General features: G+C 35.1%; 2 protein-coding genes and 1 non-coding gene across 3 annotated transcripts in view; 2 read left to right on the forward strand and 1 right to left on the reverse strand.

The window, feature by feature from the left end:
* Window positions 1-1,255: 1,255 nt before the first annotated feature.
* Trnal-cag (transfer RNA leucine (anticodon CAG)) lies at window positions 1,256-1,338 on the forward strand. The gene has a single exon. It is a non-coding gene; the product is annotated as a tRNA-Leu (tRNA).
* A 3,399-nt stretch (window positions 1,339-4,737) lies between these two features.
* On the forward strand, window positions 4,738-7,965 carry LOC133840240 (uncharacterized). The gene is made up of 3 exons (XM_062271957.1): window positions 4,738-4,892; window positions 6,511-6,745; window positions 6,802-7,965. The coding sequence occupies exons 1-3, from the start codon at window positions 4,738-4,740 to the stop codon at window positions 7,621-7,623; spliced, it is 1,212 nt and encodes a 403-aa protein (XP_062127941.1). The 3' UTR covers window positions 7,624-7,965.
* Window positions 7,966-10,407: 2,442 nt separating this feature from the next.
* Window positions 10,408-18,795, reverse strand: part of LOC133840238 (serine/threonine-protein kinase NLK2) — a 94,775-nt gene continuing 86,387 nt past the window's right edge. Inside the window, 4 exon segments of the mRNA XM_062271955.1 lie at window positions 10,408-15,083; window positions 15,086-15,114; window positions 17,690-17,783; window positions 17,865-18,066. Of these exon segments, the coding sequence (XP_062127939.1) occupies window positions 15,049-15,083; window positions 15,086-15,114; window positions 17,690-17,783; window positions 17,865-18,066 (360 nt within the window). The 3' untranslated portion in view covers window positions 10,408-15,048.

Raw genomic sequence — 18,795 nt, forward strand, 5'->3', positions numbered from 1 at the left:
AGCAAACACACACAAATTTTGATTGATGACTTTTGATTGACATTCGGGCAATTTGCTAATTTTACGACTGCAACAGAATAGAACACAACATAAAAAAATGGGTCACTTGAGTTCTCCTAGAACTATGCGTCTACCATTAATCACAATTTGAATTTATGCTCAAGCACACAAGCACAATTGCTGCCACAAACACAAACACAACAATGTTGAGGTACTTCATGATGTTTGGTCTGCAAAGTAAACATTATGGATAAATAACGCAAACTAAACTGGAAACTCGTATGCATTGGAAAATTTTATGCGTAAAGTTTAATTAACTTTAGCTGTCAGGTCAGCCAACTGATTAACATATATAAATGCCTATCAAATGTCTACAATCAAGCTATAAAAATGAAAATATCACTTGAACACTGTGAACTGAACGCAAAGCAACGTTCGCTTCGCTTCAAAGTCAAAGTGGAGCAGCAACAGCAGCAACAGTCGAAGCTAATTGAAATGCATTGAAAGTGCGTGTGACCAAGTCGCAAGCCACAACAAGTGGCAACAACAACAACTCCGTTGCAAGTTGCAGCTGGTGGTGCGTGTGAAATGTCAACAGCGTTTGGCCATTGGGGAGCAATTTGGCTGCAGGCTAGTTGACATTTCGTTCAACTAACTTAATTATTTTGCATGCCTCATTGAAACTTTAACTGAACTCAACAGTGGGTGGGCAGTAGTTGTTGTTGTTGTTGCTGTTGTTGTTGCTGTTACTGCTGTTGCATAACTAATCGAAATAAATATAAAAAGTGACAGTTGCCAATCTGCGGACTTACTCAGTTTGATGTATGATTTTGACCTCATTTCGATTACCTTTTATTATTATTATCAGCTCGATGTTGCTGCGTTGCATCGCTGCATGTTTCATGCCACAAACATAATTGTACAAAATGTAAGCCTTGTTATTGCTGCCTTTGTTGTTGTCAGTTGTCTGTTCACTGTTGCCTGTTGTCTGTTGTCTGTTCAACACACCTTTCCATGACGCGACGACGAGTGCAATTTGTCTTTGCCTGCGGGCGCCACATGCAATATTTCATTCTCAATCCCATTCACGTAGCGCGTAGGCTGCCCAAGTTCAAAGAGTTAAGTGTGATTGGGTAACACATGTAATACATGGCGTATACTCAACACAACTGTGACATACAACAAAAATACTTTTACACTGGGCAGAGAGAGGCACATTGAATGCCATTGGTAATTGAACAGCACTCGACCAAGAGTCAGGATGGCCGAGTGGTCTAAGGCGCTGCGTTCAGGTCGCAGTCTACTCTGTAGGCGTGGGTTCGAATCCCACTTCTGACAAGAACTTTTTTTGTGCACAATTTAATGTTTATGCTTTTTTTTAATTATTTGGAACATTTAATTGAACAAGTTATGAATCAAAAGTTATTTGGAACATTTAATTGAATCAAAAGTAAACCTGCATTTTTATTATTATTTTATTATTTAGGTCATTAAAATTAAACCGAAATCAATGAATGAAAGAAAGCTACCCATGTTCAATAAAACCATAATCTACAAACGTATCAAAAATATGCCACAAAAATACTACAATATATTGAAGAAATCCTTATGAAGGATAGATTTGGTAAGTAGGCGTTTTTTCTATACAAAAGTATTTCTTAAATAACTTCTACAATTTTCATCTGATCGCAACCAATTTTTCAGGTATTTTAAATACTATATTATTGTCATTATTTTGTACACCAAAAATCGCTCTAGCTTTAAAATTACTCTTGTTATTCGGTTTTCGGAAGTGGGCGTGACAAAATTTTGAAACAAAACTGATCTGTGTGGAAATATTACAAATGATGGAACAAAAATCAAAGCTCTATCTTTTACAGCCTCTGAGATCCAGTGTTTCATACGCACAGACAGACAGACGGACAGACAGACAGACAGACATGGCTGTATCGTCTCGGCTATTGACGCTGATTAAGAATATATATAGATTATGGGGTTGCAAATGACTCCTGCTGCTTATTACATACTTTTTCTGGATATACAAAGCTATAATACCCTATAGAGGGTATAAAATGTAAGAAACATAAGGAGAACAAGTTATTTTCAAAAAGACCTCACACGATTTGAAATAAAATTGCTCAGCATGCAAGTTATTTAGATTATCCCAAATCGCATTTAGATCAGTTGATCGCCCGCTGCAATTGCTTCAATTGCATTTGTTAACTGTGAGCGCCGTTGGCGCCATTAAGAATTACAAGTAAATCAATTTATGTGCGCCTTAATTGTCAATATTCTAATCACATAATCTGAGGCGGCCAAACCGTTTCGCCTTCAAGCATTGAGTCAAACATTAAGACCACACACACAACTTACAACACACATTGAGTGAGTGCTCCAATGATGATTATTATCGCAGTCTGGCATCGCTTAGGCACTTCAAGTCTTCAACGAATCATTCAGTCAATCAAACTGGAGAAACCGCTGACTTGTTCAATTTCAATTGCAACTGCAGCAGTAGTTGATTTGCTCTTGAGGATAAGACGAGTATTTTCAGACATTGGCATGATCATTAAAACTTGATGCGTAGGCCTGACTTGCCCTATTTGTAATTATACTTGATCATTAGCGGCAATCAGACGCATAAAACGCGGCATTCTCAAGTTGTGTTTGTTTATTTTTTATAGTCAAAAGTTTACGACAATTTTACATCATTTAATATTGGAGCCTATAAAAAATTAAAACCCTCAACTACTATTAAGATAATTTAATGGCCCCAAGGCGTGAAGCATTGAGCCGTTGAACAATTGACAACTGACTCTGCGGCTGCTTAGCAAAAACTGTTTACACAATTTAAATTGACATGTGAGTGAAGAGAAAAAAAAAACGAAGATGCATTATTATGAATGATGTGAGACAAGACAAACGCCTTATCTGCCAGCAACAGCATTTTTCTTTTTTGCAAACGTCTTTTTCGCCTTCATTATACAAGAATATTTCAACTATTGAAATTTATGGCATCCACAAGTTTTCAATTGATTGGCTTTTAAATAGCAAATTAAACGTGCTTTCAGCAAATTATTATTAATGCTCAAAAGAGCTTCAGTCACTCACTTCTCCCATCGATGTTGCATAGCTACCTCTTTACTTATAACACCTGTTGGTTGTTTATGCAAAGCTTTTAACACTTTTAATTTAATTTTGAATGGAAAACACTGTCAAATGAGCATTCCAAATAGTCGATGCAATTTATGGCAGGTAATTAAGATAAGAAAAATGATTATTTAAATGCAATGCGCATTCAAATTCTCTGAGTAGTATTTATAGTTTATCATTGAAATACGAAATTATGCATTTTTAATTCCCATCCAATAGATTGTGTCTCAAATTTCACTCGAATAGCTTTTCAAAAGCTTCGAGCGCCTTTATTTAACAGGCCATAAAAGCTTTTTGTAACGAAGCGATTTAAATTATGATCTCGTACCACGAAAAAAGCTTTTGGCCATTGAAGACCACCCTCGGCACTGCGGCGCTCTCTCTTTTGTAGGTGAGCGAAAAAGCTTCGACTCTGGTGAGTGAGAAAGCGCACAAGCGCTCAGAAACCAAGCTTACAAAAAACGAAAAAACGAGCCGCGAGCTTTTCGAAGAGCGGCAAAAAGCGTTGCGTTGACCTGCTTTCAGCTTTCAATACGTTTTTTACATTATACTTGAAATGACGCAGGCGAAACTTTTGGCAGTCTTTGAGATACCATGACGTAGCTTGGACAGAACGTAATCAAAGTAAGGCACACACACACACATACATACAAAGACACACTGTGTTTAAAGTTAAAGGCAAAGTGAAAATACAACAACAGCAAGAGTAAGAGCAATAACTATAACTGGAATTACATTTTAAACTGCAACGGCAAAAGAAGCAATTGAATTTTAAACGCCTGGCAATAGCGACGTTGTGAAAGCTCTTGAAGAATTCAAGAAATAAAGACACATAAAGAGCGTTGATAATTGTGACAGGCAAAAAAAAGCACGCCACACAACAGACAACGTGTTGTGAGTTGTTGTTGTTGTTGTCGTTGTTGTGACTGTTGCTGTGTTGCGGCGTCTGTGGCGTGCAGTAAGGTTATTCAACCCAAGACTAGCACAGCGGCTTCATCAAGAGCAAAAGATATTGTGAGTATTGATAACTATTAAGTTTTAAGTTCTTTTCATTTTTTATCATAAACTAGCACCAACTATGTATCAACTAATTTTGCAACATTCGCAATTTCGCATTCGCCGCGGCAGGCAAATCACATTCAACTTTCGGCAGCGGCAGCGGGAACGAGGCGTAAGCGCTGTTCTATCAAAGCTTTTACTTTTATATGGCTGTCTGGCACTCGCTGTGCACTACGCCGCAAAAGCTCTGTTCATTTTTGAATAATAAGATGAAACTGCAGCAGCGGCGTGTTACTGCCGAAAGCTGCACACAAGAGAGTGACTGACTGAGAGTCCGAGAGAGAGAAAAAGCTTTTAACGTTTATTTTTCGTTGTGTGCGACTCCGCGCGCTCATTCATTCGCTCTCATATTTCGTTATTATGCTCAAGTTAAATAGAAAAGTAGTACAGACACATGGCGCTAATAAATAGCCCAAGCATAAGCAGCCTCCTCCCACCTCCCTCTCCCAGCCATCTCTCTGGCAACCATTGTAAACGACGCTTTTGATTAAATACGTTTTTCGTAGATAACCTGACGGCAATAGAATGAGCAATCTACGCATTTGCAAAGCCATGTCGTTGCATCCCAGCGCGAATATAAAAGCTGAAACTCAGCCAGAACCCAGTTCGAGGATGTGTTTGATGGGTTGTGAGGCGAGTGCGACGGAGTTACGTCGATTTCCAATCCACGATGTCATTCGGTAAGTGAATATGCCCAATAATATCACACCACACACATAAATACAACATTAAATAAGTGGCCTTTTTACCGATCTACATTTAAACCTGTTTATGGAGCTCAGCTTTAACTTAGCCTTGCACTCGAGCTTGTTGCGCATCACAAATTCTCTTTTGCATACAAACAGACGCCTATGCTTGTATGTAAGTGTGTGTGTTTGTTTACAAATTGTATTCCAGACAAACCTTCTAGGCACATACAAACATACTTACATACAGGTATAGCAGAGAAAGAGCTTTTGCTTTTGGCATAGCCATTCTGGCGAGTCAAAGGTTATTGAACTCATAGCGCCCGCATCAACTTCATAGAAAATTTCAATGCCATGGCAAAAACAAGAGCTACAGCAACAGAAACAACAACAAGTACTTGCATGCATTTCTGTTGCAATTATGCGCATTGTGGGTGTGAGGGAAACAGCGAGAGCGCCAGAGCAGCATAAGAAGCTGCGTCCCACACACACACACACACACGCAGCTAGATATCCCCCATGAGTTTATTTTTAACTCTCTGGCGCTCTCGCTCTGGCACTCTCTTGTAATGTGCGTGCAAGGCGCTGTGCGCTCTGTTGGCCGTGAAGTTGTTGTTGCAAAAAAAGTTCTGTGCAGTGGAGTTGATGGCATCAGGCTGGAGTTTAAAGTGGACATACATAAATACAAACGTATAATTTTCTAACAAATATACATACATACATACGTGGAAGTGCATATGTAATTAGTTAATTAATTAATTGTGTGACATACGCATCTGTAGTTAATTAATGTTAAATTAAGTAATGCAACTTGACTATTTTTTGGTCTAGCCTAATTGCTTTAGTTGTGTAAAATAAATAAACAGAAGCAGCTCTTGTTATTACTGCTTATTCGTGTTTGGAGAGTGGGGGAAGTCGAAGCGGCAATTGTGAACGCCGGCACTAGACGCAGCAAACTTCCGCTCTCTGAGAGCCGCATAAAGTAAAGCAGTGAGAGAGGGAGTGAGAGCGAGTGTAAGAGTAGCGAAAGCAGCACACACATGCAAAAACACAGACAGAGAGAGCGAGAGAGAAGCAGTGCATTGAGCATAAAAGCGCTTTTTTCAGCGACAACTTTTGGCGGCCATGGAAGAACTTTTCATTCGCATGGCGTTTGTGTTTGTGAGAAAGAGCGAGATGGGATCTAATTTTAAAGCTGCACAGGAAAAGCACGACGAGCAAAAGAACGAAACTTCAATGCAGTTCTTTACAGTAAACAAAGAACTTCCGAGGCGATCGCACCGTCGAGGAGCGCGCTCGAGTTTCGTGTAATTTTTTTTGGGGTAAAACTCGAATCCATACAAAATAAAACGTCGCGATTGTTGTAGTAGTGTTTATTGTGCTCTTTACTATTCAATTTGAAAGCTTTCTTGTGAAGAACTTTTACAATTGCTACACAGTTTGTGTTGTTGACCAAAGCTGAGCTTGCATTTCGGTGCGCCAGAGAGTCATGTTGCATTCTTACGCTCACGATCTCACTAACACAAGCACACACACATTCACACACACAATACTTGCAATACATGCGCATGCAACTTGTCCACTGAATAATCAACAATTGTAATTCCTGCAGCTGCAACTATTGGCTGCGCCATTTCGGAGTGAGCGAGCAACTGGTAAACGAACTTGGTGGCCTGAAGAAGCTGCGCATCTGCTGCCGACACTTCAGTCAGCGCAAGGCAATGGCCAAGACGCGCATCAAGACGACGCCGTTGCGTGGATCCAAGCACATAATCCCAGCAACAACAACAGCAGCAGCAACATCTGCTAAGCCCATGGCTGATAGCACAACGATAGAGCTGGTCGATGTAAGTGCAAGTTCACATCGATAACGATAACATCGATAACCTTTTCTCCTTTGCAGAGTTCCAGCGGGGATTCCCAAAAGCAACAGACAATGCAGGAAAAGTCTGTGACTACCATAACACCGCTTCCACAGCGTTCACACTCCATCTGCTCGTCGTCTTCCGTCTCCAGCGATGTGCAGTCCATAAGCTCGGACTACGAGGCGAGTATGCCGCTCTCGGCACTCGTGAATGCACATGGTCAGAATGGCACTGGGAAATCTGCCAATGGAGTGGCCAAGAAGCGCAAACTGTATTTGATAACCGAGAAATCGGATGAGAAGAATGCCAACAGCGGCGTCAATGGACAAAAGCGCAAAATGTTTGTTGTAGTCGAACAGGAAAAGGATACGGCTGCCAAGAAACTGATGATTGTCACAGATAAATCCAAAGCGAATATCACAGAGCATTTGGAAAAGTTTCTGCCCGAAATACTCAGCTGCATTCAGGGCAAGGAACAGGCGCAGGCAAAAGCCAAACATCCAGCTATCAAACAGGAACCAACACCGACACCCGTTGCTCACAAACCACACATCACGTTGCCGCCCAAGAAGAATCCCACAAACTTCATCAAAGTCGAAGGAGCACCCGGTGTTGCGCTTCCTGCCAGCGTTTCCATCTTACCCGTGGACTCCGAGCCCATCAAGCCACCATCGTTGTCGTCGCCCTCGCCAGCGCCGCCGGAGACTGAAACCAACATAAATCTATCACCGGATTTCCGATTCCTTATGAAGATATTGCCCAAACTGGAACAACTGCCAGAACCGCACAAACAGCACGTGAAGCGTTCCATACAGATCTTCGTGGAGGAGAGCTACAGCCATTATGGCAAAAAGGATTAGCCCCAAAACAAAGCAAACACACACAAACACAGTTCACTTATCATTTTAGTATTCCTTAGACTTTAGTCTTCGTTAGTCTTTAGCTTCCCGATTAAGAAATAAGTTCTTAAAAATCATTTCAAATATTCGTTGTTTAAGACTGATGCAAAAGAAACATATTTGTAAGGCACCGCAGAGTTGGTGCAACACCCTAGACATATAAGGTACAAATTTTATATACTACCTACTATATAGAGCCCGATCAGAGAGGAAAGGCATATACTTTTATAACGTATTTGTAGCCATAAAACACATGAAATCTGAATAGAATATACGAGAGCTTTTAAGCCAAGAACTGAATTAATCAACTGGTGTTTTATCAATGAATGTAAATAGAGATTTATGATGAGAATTGTTTATCAAATTATAGAACTCGTCCTGATCTAGAAAAAGAGCCATTTCCGGTCCAAATTGACAGGGAACTATCGTAGTTGTTATTATTTTGGGTTTTATGTACTATTTTTATTGATCCTGATCCTTGATATCCTTGCGAATCCTCAAAGGACTCATATACTTATACTCTCCGCAAATAGTTCTATCGAATTGCATTTAAAAATTTTAAAAATCTCGCAAAAAATTTTTTTTGAAAATTTTCAAAGGGGGTGGCATAGAAAAAATGTCCTGAAATCGAAAAATCGGTTGTAACTCAGCCATTTGAAGGACTAGAAGGATGTCCTTTGGCAGAAAGATAGTACTTACTTAGAGTCGTAAGAATATGTAAAAAAAAGGACGAAAGTCCTTACAGGAGCTGAGAAAAACGGTAATTTTCGTATACAAAAAATAGGCTCTAACTCGAAAGTCCTTGGAAGGATCTGACTGAAACTAGAATTAATCGACATTGCTTGAGAAGGACTATCAACTGACCAAAGGACATCCCGATTGTCCTTCTAGTTTCTGAGATATCAAGGATTTTTGGTTTTTGACACTTTTCTCAGCGCTTTTTTACTGAAATTTTACAAGTGTTGGATTCTTAGATGACCCCATATTTTTTTGATGCCAATCGAAAAAGTAAGGCTACACGAGCTCAACAAAACATGTCCTGCCAAAATGCGCAAGGATATGGCCAAGTTATGAAGGTTTAAAAATTCAATTATTCGATTTACTCGACAAGTTGTTTTTTGGCGCCATCTGTTGTGCTGTAGCGGTAGTTCCTTGTGGCGCCATCTATTGCGTTCTATTGTAGTAGCGAAACGCTAGCAAAAAGTGCACTGCTTCATGGTGTCGTACGCAAGCAGTGCACGCAACAGAAACAGCTTGCTATTTAAAAAAATAACCGTCACCCAGTAAAAAGAACTTTTGCGATTTGTTTTCGTATCTTTTGTTTTGCATTGTAATTCCAAAGAACTTTATTTAGTTTGAAAGCATTTTGACTGTTTTTGTTTTCTTTTTCGTTTGAAATTTATTTGTTTTTTTTTTTTCAGTATTACGTTATAATAATATTAGTAAGTCTAATGCTTGGTTTCTTTTGGTTTTATTAGTTAATACAATGGTTAGTGTGTGGTATTATGTTAATTATGTAATTCTGAAAAATTCTGAGGGTTTTGCTCATTTAATAATGTACATTTTGTTGTTACATTCGCATACACATACATGTATATATTTATATTTATGCGAAGTAACGTATCAATTGAGTTAGTGTATTAATGGTTAATGTGATGCTTGTGTGTGAGTACATCATACGAGTACATACAAAGATAATATAATTACATATATACAGTTAAACAATGCTTTGTTTAATATACTTTCATTCCGTTCTAACGTTCTCGATTTGCATCTGCATCTGGAGAACCCAAAGATTAAAGGACATTTTGCTCAATTGCGTGCAATTTTGTTTTGTTTTTTTTTGGGTTTAGTGGGAACTTCTACTTGAGAGGATTTTCATTATACTCACATAGTGTTGTAAATTGTTGATCATTTCATCAAAGTGTGCTACAATATTTTCACATATACATTTATAGAGTTGTTTTGCGTTATATAAATACTATATATTCTTTTCTTTTTACAACATTTATCGAATTTCCCATATATGTATATAAGTTTTATGTATGCCCCTATATATCTTAATAATGGATAAGCTGAAGAATTCTACCTTCTGTATGTATTGTTTATGGTATTGTTAACTACTCGTACATTCTCTGTTGTGTCCTACATAAGTATATATATATATTTCTTCGGGGAGTTGGGATTTCTATACGACAAGTTGGATGTGGCTAACTGCTGGGTATGTATATAAGAAAAGTACACACACATCGGCTTATCATCAATGAGAAGCAATCACAAAGTTTTTTTTCTTCTATATAGTTAATGTATCATGGTAATTTTAATTATTATAGTTTTCTTTTTGTTATTTTCATGTATTTACACAAGTTTCGCATAGAGTGCACAAAGCGACCCCGCATAGCATTCGCTACAGGGTATCTCTAGGTTGTGGGCTAAGCAACTACGAGTACATTAATCATAATCAGAAGTTCAAATTAGCGTGATTTCTGCTTTTTACTTTCATTTCTTTTCGTTTTTTTGCAAAGCTTTTAGCGTGTATTCTACTCACATTTACATCAAAAATTTCCCTTTATCGTTTATATTGTAATCGTATATGTATTTGTTGTTGTTGTTGTTAGGGGTTAAAAAACTGTGTCACAATTTCTACAAACAGCCTTTTGTTAAACATGGTAAACGTACATTTAGTTATGTATGTTGTATGCAATATGTTTTCTTTTTTTTTTTTTTATATTTTGAATTAATTGTTTTACATTTAAGTAATGGTGATTTTTATTCTTTACATATTCTGTTTCTTTTTTTTATAACCTGAGCGCAATTTATTCTCTGTTAAGAAAACATTTATTATTTTTACTATTATTTGTTTAATGTCTGCCAAAAAGTTGTTGTCTTTCTTTTTTTGGTTAATTCTGGCACAAATGTCGTTTTATAATCGAGTTCAATATTATATATATAATACTTATTATTCTGAGAGATATTCAAAAGCTGCCTTCGATCCAAAGGACATACATTTCAAATGTGTTTTTTTAGATACCTGTATTTGGAATAATCTGTTTTGAGTGTTTCGAGTTTGTTTTGTTTTCGTTCTTTTGCAATATTGTCCATACATACACATATATTTATAAATATAAGTATATATCGTATATTTTAGTAGTGCTAATTCATGACAAAAAACACAAAAAAAATGCATACATGTATTTATAGCTATAAATTCTAATTGCAAATGCATTGGGTCTGTGGTTTTTTACTAGACGGTCTTCGGAAACAATTTCCCTCGCCTCCAAAACTTCGAAGGAAAGTTTTATGTTTTAAGAGTTGTTAAGAAATGTTGAAATTCAAAGAATAAAACAAAAATGTTGTCGCTTTTTTTTATACAAACAGTTTTACACAATTTTATTTCTCTCTCTCTTTTTCATCTCGCTTCTCATTCTTCGTCTGCAGCCATTATGAAAACGTTAACTCGTATATATTATGTAGGTTCTACTATATAATTATATATATATATATATATTTAGTACTGCTCCACAATTGGTTTAGGTCAAAATACTAATGCAGTTTACTTAGTCAACTAACAGTTAAACATATATTTTCAAACTTATTGAAACATAAGTTATGAAATCCCAAGAATTAAAATAGACAAATTAAGATTATATATCTATATATATATATTTAAATTTTAATGTGTGTGTTGTGTGGTTGTCGGGATTTGAATTGAAAGGAGTGCAAAAATGTACATGATTCGAAATAGAGCACATGATGATATAATAATCATAATCATAATCGTAATAATAATAATCGTATCGTATAGTATTAATTATATTAGTTGATTTCGTTTCGCTTTCGTTTAAACTTGTAGAACTAAACACTAAAAAAAAAACTAGTTGCCGCTTAAGAATTAAGTGTATGGGTGTTATATTATATCATATAAGTATTGGTGGGGTGTTAATGTTATGTACATGGTGCCTACATAAGTCCGATGTCGTTATTCGTTACATAATTTGTTTAATAAATGATGTATGTATGTAGTTTGTATGTATGTAAAATGTGTTGTTGTTCTTCTTAATCTCTAATGTAGATGATAATTTTGCATTGTATTTCTTGCCTTTCTTCTTCTTCTACTCGTTTCTTCGTTTCAAGTAAGAATTTTTTAATAACTAAAGGTATTTATATATTTCAGAGTGTGTATGTGTGTGTATAGGTGTGTGTGTGTGACAAAGATTTGTAGTCTACATATTTGTGTTGTATTATAAGACAAAAAAATCGTTATATTTCTAAACAAAAGGCTATGTTAAAAAATCGAAAAGAAATCGCTTACAACCAAAGGACGGGATTTTCAACTATGTATTTCCCTCTGATCATATCTAAGCTGTTGATTTCCTTTTGCTTTTCAGCATAATTTTCGTTTTTCCTTTTTTGTTTTGTTTTTGCTATGAGATCTCCGTGAAAGTTTGAATTCATATTTATTTATTTTTTATTTTGTTTCTTTACTTCTCGCGTTCTCTTTCTCTTTATCATCATCGTAAGCGTACGCTAAATTAGTTAATGCCATATATATAAGTATATCTCAAGTATAGATCATATATATCGATATAGTTATATAATGATGTAAAACTACATACATAAGAAAGCAGCACAGTTAAAGAGAGTTGAAGAATTGGGTGGAAATAGTTTTTAAAGTGAGCGCACAAATTCTACAAATTTTTCGAGTGTTTTTCTCTTTTTTTTCTTCTAAACTTTGAATGATCAAAGATATTAAATACAAATACGCACACATATAGATTTATACACATGTATATTATAATATTTGTATATATATATATATATGTTCATATATAGTTTGCTACATTAATACATAATTTAAGCAATACGAATTCAAATTTAAATTTCAACTTCAACTTTATCCAATTTCGATTTCGATTTTCATTTTCTTATTCTTTTTTTTATTGCATGGGTGCGCTTGTCAACATCTCTTTTATAAGGAAATGAGATAACTCAGTCTTAAACATACATATGTATATATCCTATATATTTTGTAGCTTGAATCTAAACGAACGATGAATGTTCATATTTCTTTTTTTTTTACTATAGCGTTTAGTTGGCATGAGCATTTGTTGCTACTTAAAAAGAAGAAAAAGTTGTAGAAATTATGTCGAGTGTGGGGAGAGTAGAAAGTGAAGTGGAAGGAAGGAAGGATGGAAGAAAATTAAACTATATTACACTTTAAAATAATGCAGAGTATGTAAAAACTAATTGAAATAGCACGGCGTCGTTGATAGACACGCACAAACACGCACGCACGCGCTCAAACATGCACAATCACGCACGCGCACAGAGAAAAAGGCAGTGTGAATAAAAAGTTTCGAATGAGATTTGGCTGTGACTGTTGTTGTTGTGGTTGCCCCACTCGCTGCGAATGTTGTTGTTTTGTGTAGTGTGGTGTGGTGCGGTGGTGAAATGCGGTGATGGTGGAGGGTGAGTGCTGCTGTGGTGTCCATTGCAACTGTTGAGCGCCTGTGCACATTCACTGGGGGGCAGTGTGTCGTCCACTTGTTGTTGGTTTTGTTTTGTGTTTTATTCTTTAACTACCATTCGCAATTTATACGAGAAACATATTGTACAATAAGTTCAAGTTGAAATGTGCGTGTGCTAAGAACTAAGCAACTAAAACCTAATTGTAATCATAGTACGAGTAATCATAATAATAATATTCATAAATTGTCATTAACTAAGAATTAGAATTAGAATTAGTACAAATTAAATTGGTTAATTGCATAATTGCTTGAATTATGCTTTATAATCAGTCCACAGTTAAAATGTTTTTCGATAGTTTGTTTCCCATAACTTTTAACTAAACTCTTTTCATAATTGTTGCCTTGTTTGTTTTGCTTTTTTTCTTCTATTTTACATACAGAGACAGAGACAGAGACATAGACACTGACACACATACATTTCTTTTGCACACAAATATAGAGTTAATATTTATATATATTCGTAATATTCATATATATTTTTAATTTAATTATATATATATTTTTCTCTGCTCCCTTTTTTTTACACATAGTTAGAGAAACCAGTTTCAAACATGAAGCGCAAATACAATATAAATATATACGTGTGTTGAAATGAATTTAATTTAGCTTTTTGCATTCGCTTTTGTTAATTTGCACAAATTTCTAAAGAGTTGAGAGTTTTTCACTACACATTGAGAGTTTTTCCTATAGTAGAGTTTCGTTAAATCAAAATTCTTGTGTTACTCTAAAGTGAGCGTGTGTCTGTGTGTGTATTTGTGTGTGAGGTAAATTTGGCAAACAAATTTCTGTACGTGTGTGAGTGTATTTGTATTTGTTACACACTTTTTAATTGTAATTAGAATTTATAGTTTTATAGTTGTAGTTTATGTTTTGTTTTGTATTTTGTTTATTACAATATTCGCACACGAACATGACGTCAGTTTTATTTGGGGTTGGTGGAGAGTGGCAAATGTTTTGTTTGTTTGTTTTTGGGGGGATGTTTAGTCTAGTTGCTAATTAATTTACATAGATTTAAAGCGCTTAACATAAAACATTTTTGTAATTTGCTTATTTAGACCAAAAATTTCATTGTTTAGTAATAGTTGCTCTTAACTCTTCTCCTTTTTCTTTTCTATCCTCTATCCTCTACTTCGTTTGTTTTTTGTGTTTATCCGTTTTTACCAATTTTGTCAAGCACAACAAATTAGCTGCTTTGTTGCCAAATAGTTTTTGTTTTTTGTGTAATACGCCTTCCACAATTTGTATGCGTAGTTTGTTTTTTGTTGTTGTTTATGTTCCATTAATTTTTGTAGTTTATCATCGAATTTGTTGTCTCTGCCGCTGCGTTTTCCTTTTTTCCTTGTTTGTTTTCCTTCGTTTTTTATATATTTTAGACTAGTTTCAGTTGAGTTACGTTACGTTACGTTGTGTGTGTATTTTGTGTTTGTTTTTGTTTGTTTTGTTGCATTTTAGTTCGTTTCATTTATTCATTTCGGTGGTGGAATGCTTTAACTTTTAAATTGACTGCGCACGCAAAACACAATTTGTTCGGCGCTCTCAATTTAACCGTTGTTTCTTCCTTTCATCTGCTGCTTCGACTGCTACTACTTCTGCTTCTTCTTCTTCTGCTTTTACTCCTTCTCCTTCTTCTGTGAATAGCATTTTTGCCATTCGCAGAATGTGTCGCTTAAGTGGCTAAAGTTGTGTGTTTTTGTTTTTCGAATTTTTTTTTTTTTGAGTTTGTTTTTAGTGAGTTTTGGTAGTTGGCGCGAAGTTCCTGTTGCACTTCCAATATTTCAATTTTCCAGGTGTGTTGTCAAAAATTGTTCATGTTGCTGTTGTTGCTGTGTTGCTTTTCATATTTTAGGCAGCAATCGCCTCATTTTGCCGTCATTCCCATTGATGCGGCGACGGCGGCAGCTCCGAGGGATGTGCCACAGTGGAACTAGATGATTTGAATAGAATAAAATTTGAATTAATAATCAGCGTATTGGTATTTAATATTTACAATTTTACATATAGAGAAAGAAGAAGTACATGCAAGCTCTACCAAACAAACTATCATATTTACAACATAAAATAGAGTTACTTAAAATCGTAGATAGCATATTTTAAGCACAAACAACAAAAACATACATACAAAATAACAAATAAAAAAAAAATAATGTTGAGCCCAGTAAAACACAAATGCACATAAAATGAAAAATATATATGAAAATTATACAAACTACGAAAAAAAAGAATTTCGAAAAAACAAAAACAAAAAAAGAGAAAAACGAAAAAAGGAATATATTTACTGGATTTAGTTAAAATTATCTTCAAGTGGAAGTTGTTCAAGCGTTTATTTCTTTCTTGTTTTTTTTTGACTACTTTTGACCATTGTCACTGCTGCTCAACTGCACTGAATTAATTTTTGTAAGAAATGTAATTTTATTATACATAAATTTAATATTGATATTGATATATAGATCTGGCAGTGTTTTTGGGTTTGCTTAATTTCTGAACAAAGTGTTAAAGCTATATTTTGGGGGATATTTGTGTGTTGTTTGCGATAATCAAATGAGATACAAATGCATGAAAAGGAAGTGAAAACTATGGATTTTAAGATCGGATGGATCTATCAGGGTTTTCTTCATAAAGAACTTTAAATTGTGAGTATTTTGTGTAAAGTTTAATGTGTGCATTTGCTATGTCAATTGAGAAGTTATCCGGGAGGTGTAAAATGGGTTTAATGAATAGAATTGATATATAATATATGCTGTACACAATATAAGGGGAAATATATATGGATGGTATTATATATAATAGTATTATGTATATGAGTTGCAAAACATTAACACAAATTGATGGAGAGAGAGGAATACGATTATGAATGAGTATTTATGCACTAGGTGGACTCTTAATATTATTATTATTTTTATTTTTTATCATATGTATATTATTTGACTAAAAATGTCAATGAAAAGTGTTGATAATTTTTGTATAATTTTCTTTTGCTTTTTTGCCAATTGCTGTTTGTTTTTTTGTTATTTTCAGTTTCAGTTTTCTTCTTTTCATATTTCACGACCAATTGATGACATTTATAAACAATTTGATAGTTAGCATTGCGATGTTTTTTTTTGTTTTTGTTTTTTAACATTTATGTACACAAATATTTACGCAAAAAAAAACCCATTTAAAATAATATTAAACTAAATGTTGTATAAACAAGAAGGAAAATTATGAGATTTTAGTTATGTTTGTAAAACTAAAATTATTTAAGGTTTTTATACACATTTGCATTTGATTGTAAACGTAAAGAACACAAATCAAATCAATTAAAAAAGTAGGGTGTTAAATCATATGTAAATTATAATATTTTGTAAATTTAAAATGATAGTTTTAGCAAATGTAGCAATATGTAGAGTCGCTTTATCAACAGACCTAAAAGTTTTTCAAGATCGCGCCTCTTTGGGAGAAGTTTCGAGTTGCTGCTGCCGCGATTCCCCCACATTCGATTCGATTCAACTAGATCGATCTGATTGATATATTGGTATATGGTATATGGTATTTTATGGTAGGTATTGGTATATTGTTCATACTGCCTTTTAGTTTTTCTGTATCGATATCGATTTCTGTTTCAGCAGTTCTCTTTTTATGTTTGTTTGTGACTTCATAGCTCTTGACTTTATACTATGTCGGTCGGTATATATCAATATTTGGTATATTTTTGATATATACGTTATGTCGGTATATACCAATATTTTGGTATATTTTCGATATATACGGTATGTATGTTATTGGTTCGCGCCTAGTATACTCTCTTTCATGTATTTCTTTTGTTCTTCAACAGCAGTGGCAGCGACAACGACAACGACAACGGCAGAGGTTGGCAGCAGCAGCAGCGACAGCGGCAGCAGCAGCAACAGCAGCGGCAGCGGCAGGAGCAGCAGTGCAAGTTGTGGTAGTAGTAGTAGTGGTAGTACGAGTAGTAGTAGTAGATATTCTCATTCTCATTGGCTTAACAACGCAAATATAATAATTAAATTTAATAGAATCATTTATCAATATCATATCATATTATTTTCATATCGATCGATCGATGTTTTGTTTTGTTTTTTTTTTTTTGTTTCGAAAATACACACACAAAAACGATAGAAAAAAAAAGAAAACAAAAATTAAAATCGTTTATATATTATATTATTTCGAGTAAGTAAATAAACAACATAGAGGAGAGAGAGATATATAGAGATAGATGGAGATAAATAGATAGATACAGAGCTGGGACAGTTTCGGACTCGAAGCAGTGACAAAAACAAATTTTAGTTTTGAAATCAAAGAGAGATAGTGATAGTTTTTCTTTCCAACTGAAAAGCATATTACGAATTTTTTTGGAACAACAACAAATTATAAAGACAGATTCATAGAAAGATAGAGAGAGAGAGAGAGTGATAGCTTAGCAGGAACTTTAGGGGAGAGGTTAAAGGAGCTGGGGGGTGGAGGCAACGTGCAGGTTGATTTACAGTGGGACAACGACTCACCTGGCAAAGCTCTTGAATGCCGCACTCTGCGGATTGATGCACAGTGGCACTCGTCCCGTTTGCAGCTGCTCGGCAATGAATTTGTGCATTTCCTCTGCAAAGAAACAAAAAATGATAGAAACCGTATGAGTTTATCGCGAAGTTTTGAGTTTGGTGTGTGCCATTTGTTACTCACCCTTCACCTGCTGCACTGAGGGAAGCTTGCGTTCCCATAAATCATCAAAGGGCTGTCCGGCCGATGGCTCAAAGTCCGCCGTATACTGACGCATGCCAGCCGAGGTAGTGAAGCAGCATTTGCACATGCACGAATGATAGCGCAGTCGACCCTCATCCAGATACGGATGCGCCAAGGCATCCGTCACCGAAATGCGCTTATCCTGCAAAACGCCACACAAAAGAAAACTTTAGTTAGAAGCTGACAACTTTTTATACCCTTTACTGATAAGGCGTAAATGGGCATTATAACTTTGTGGCAACAAGAGATGCATGTAACAGCAGAAGAAAGTATTTCAAGAAATATAATTATAAAAGATTTGTAGCTGTTGCGCTTAATTGCATTGATTGAGAAGCTGGTACATTTTGTAGTATATTTTGTATGCAATGGTATATCGGATCACCAAATATACCTTTTGGTGTATTTCAGCATTTGAATCGGTATATTAGCTTGGTATATTATTATAATCTATAATATATTATTATCCTTTATGGTATGTTTTGAATACAATTGTATATCAGTTTGCCAATTATGCAATGTGGTATATTTCAGTATTTTATTGGTTTATTATACTATTTTGCGATACGCTTTAGCGGATTACCAAATATACGTTTCAATATTCGTTCGGTATTTTAACTCTATGGTATATTTTATATGTATATGGTATTTTATATGGTATTTCTATGGTATATTTTGAATGCAATGGTATTTTTATTTTCCAATTATAAAATACGGTATATTTCAATATTTTGCTGTTTGGTACATCGGATTACCTAACATACCTTTTGGTATATTTCAATATTTTGTTCGGATACTCGATGGTATATTTTGAATCATATGGTGTATGTCATGAGGAAATATTTTAATATTTTGATCGCAACTGACATACCGA

This window comes from Drosophila sulfurigaster, chromosome 3, assembly GCF_023558435.1.
Source record: "Drosophila sulfurigaster albostrigata strain 15112-1811.04 chromosome 3, ASM2355843v2, whole genome shotgun sequence".
Classification (NCBI taxonomy): Eukaryota; Metazoa; Arthropoda; class Insecta; order Diptera; family Drosophilidae; genus Drosophila; species Drosophila sulfurigaster.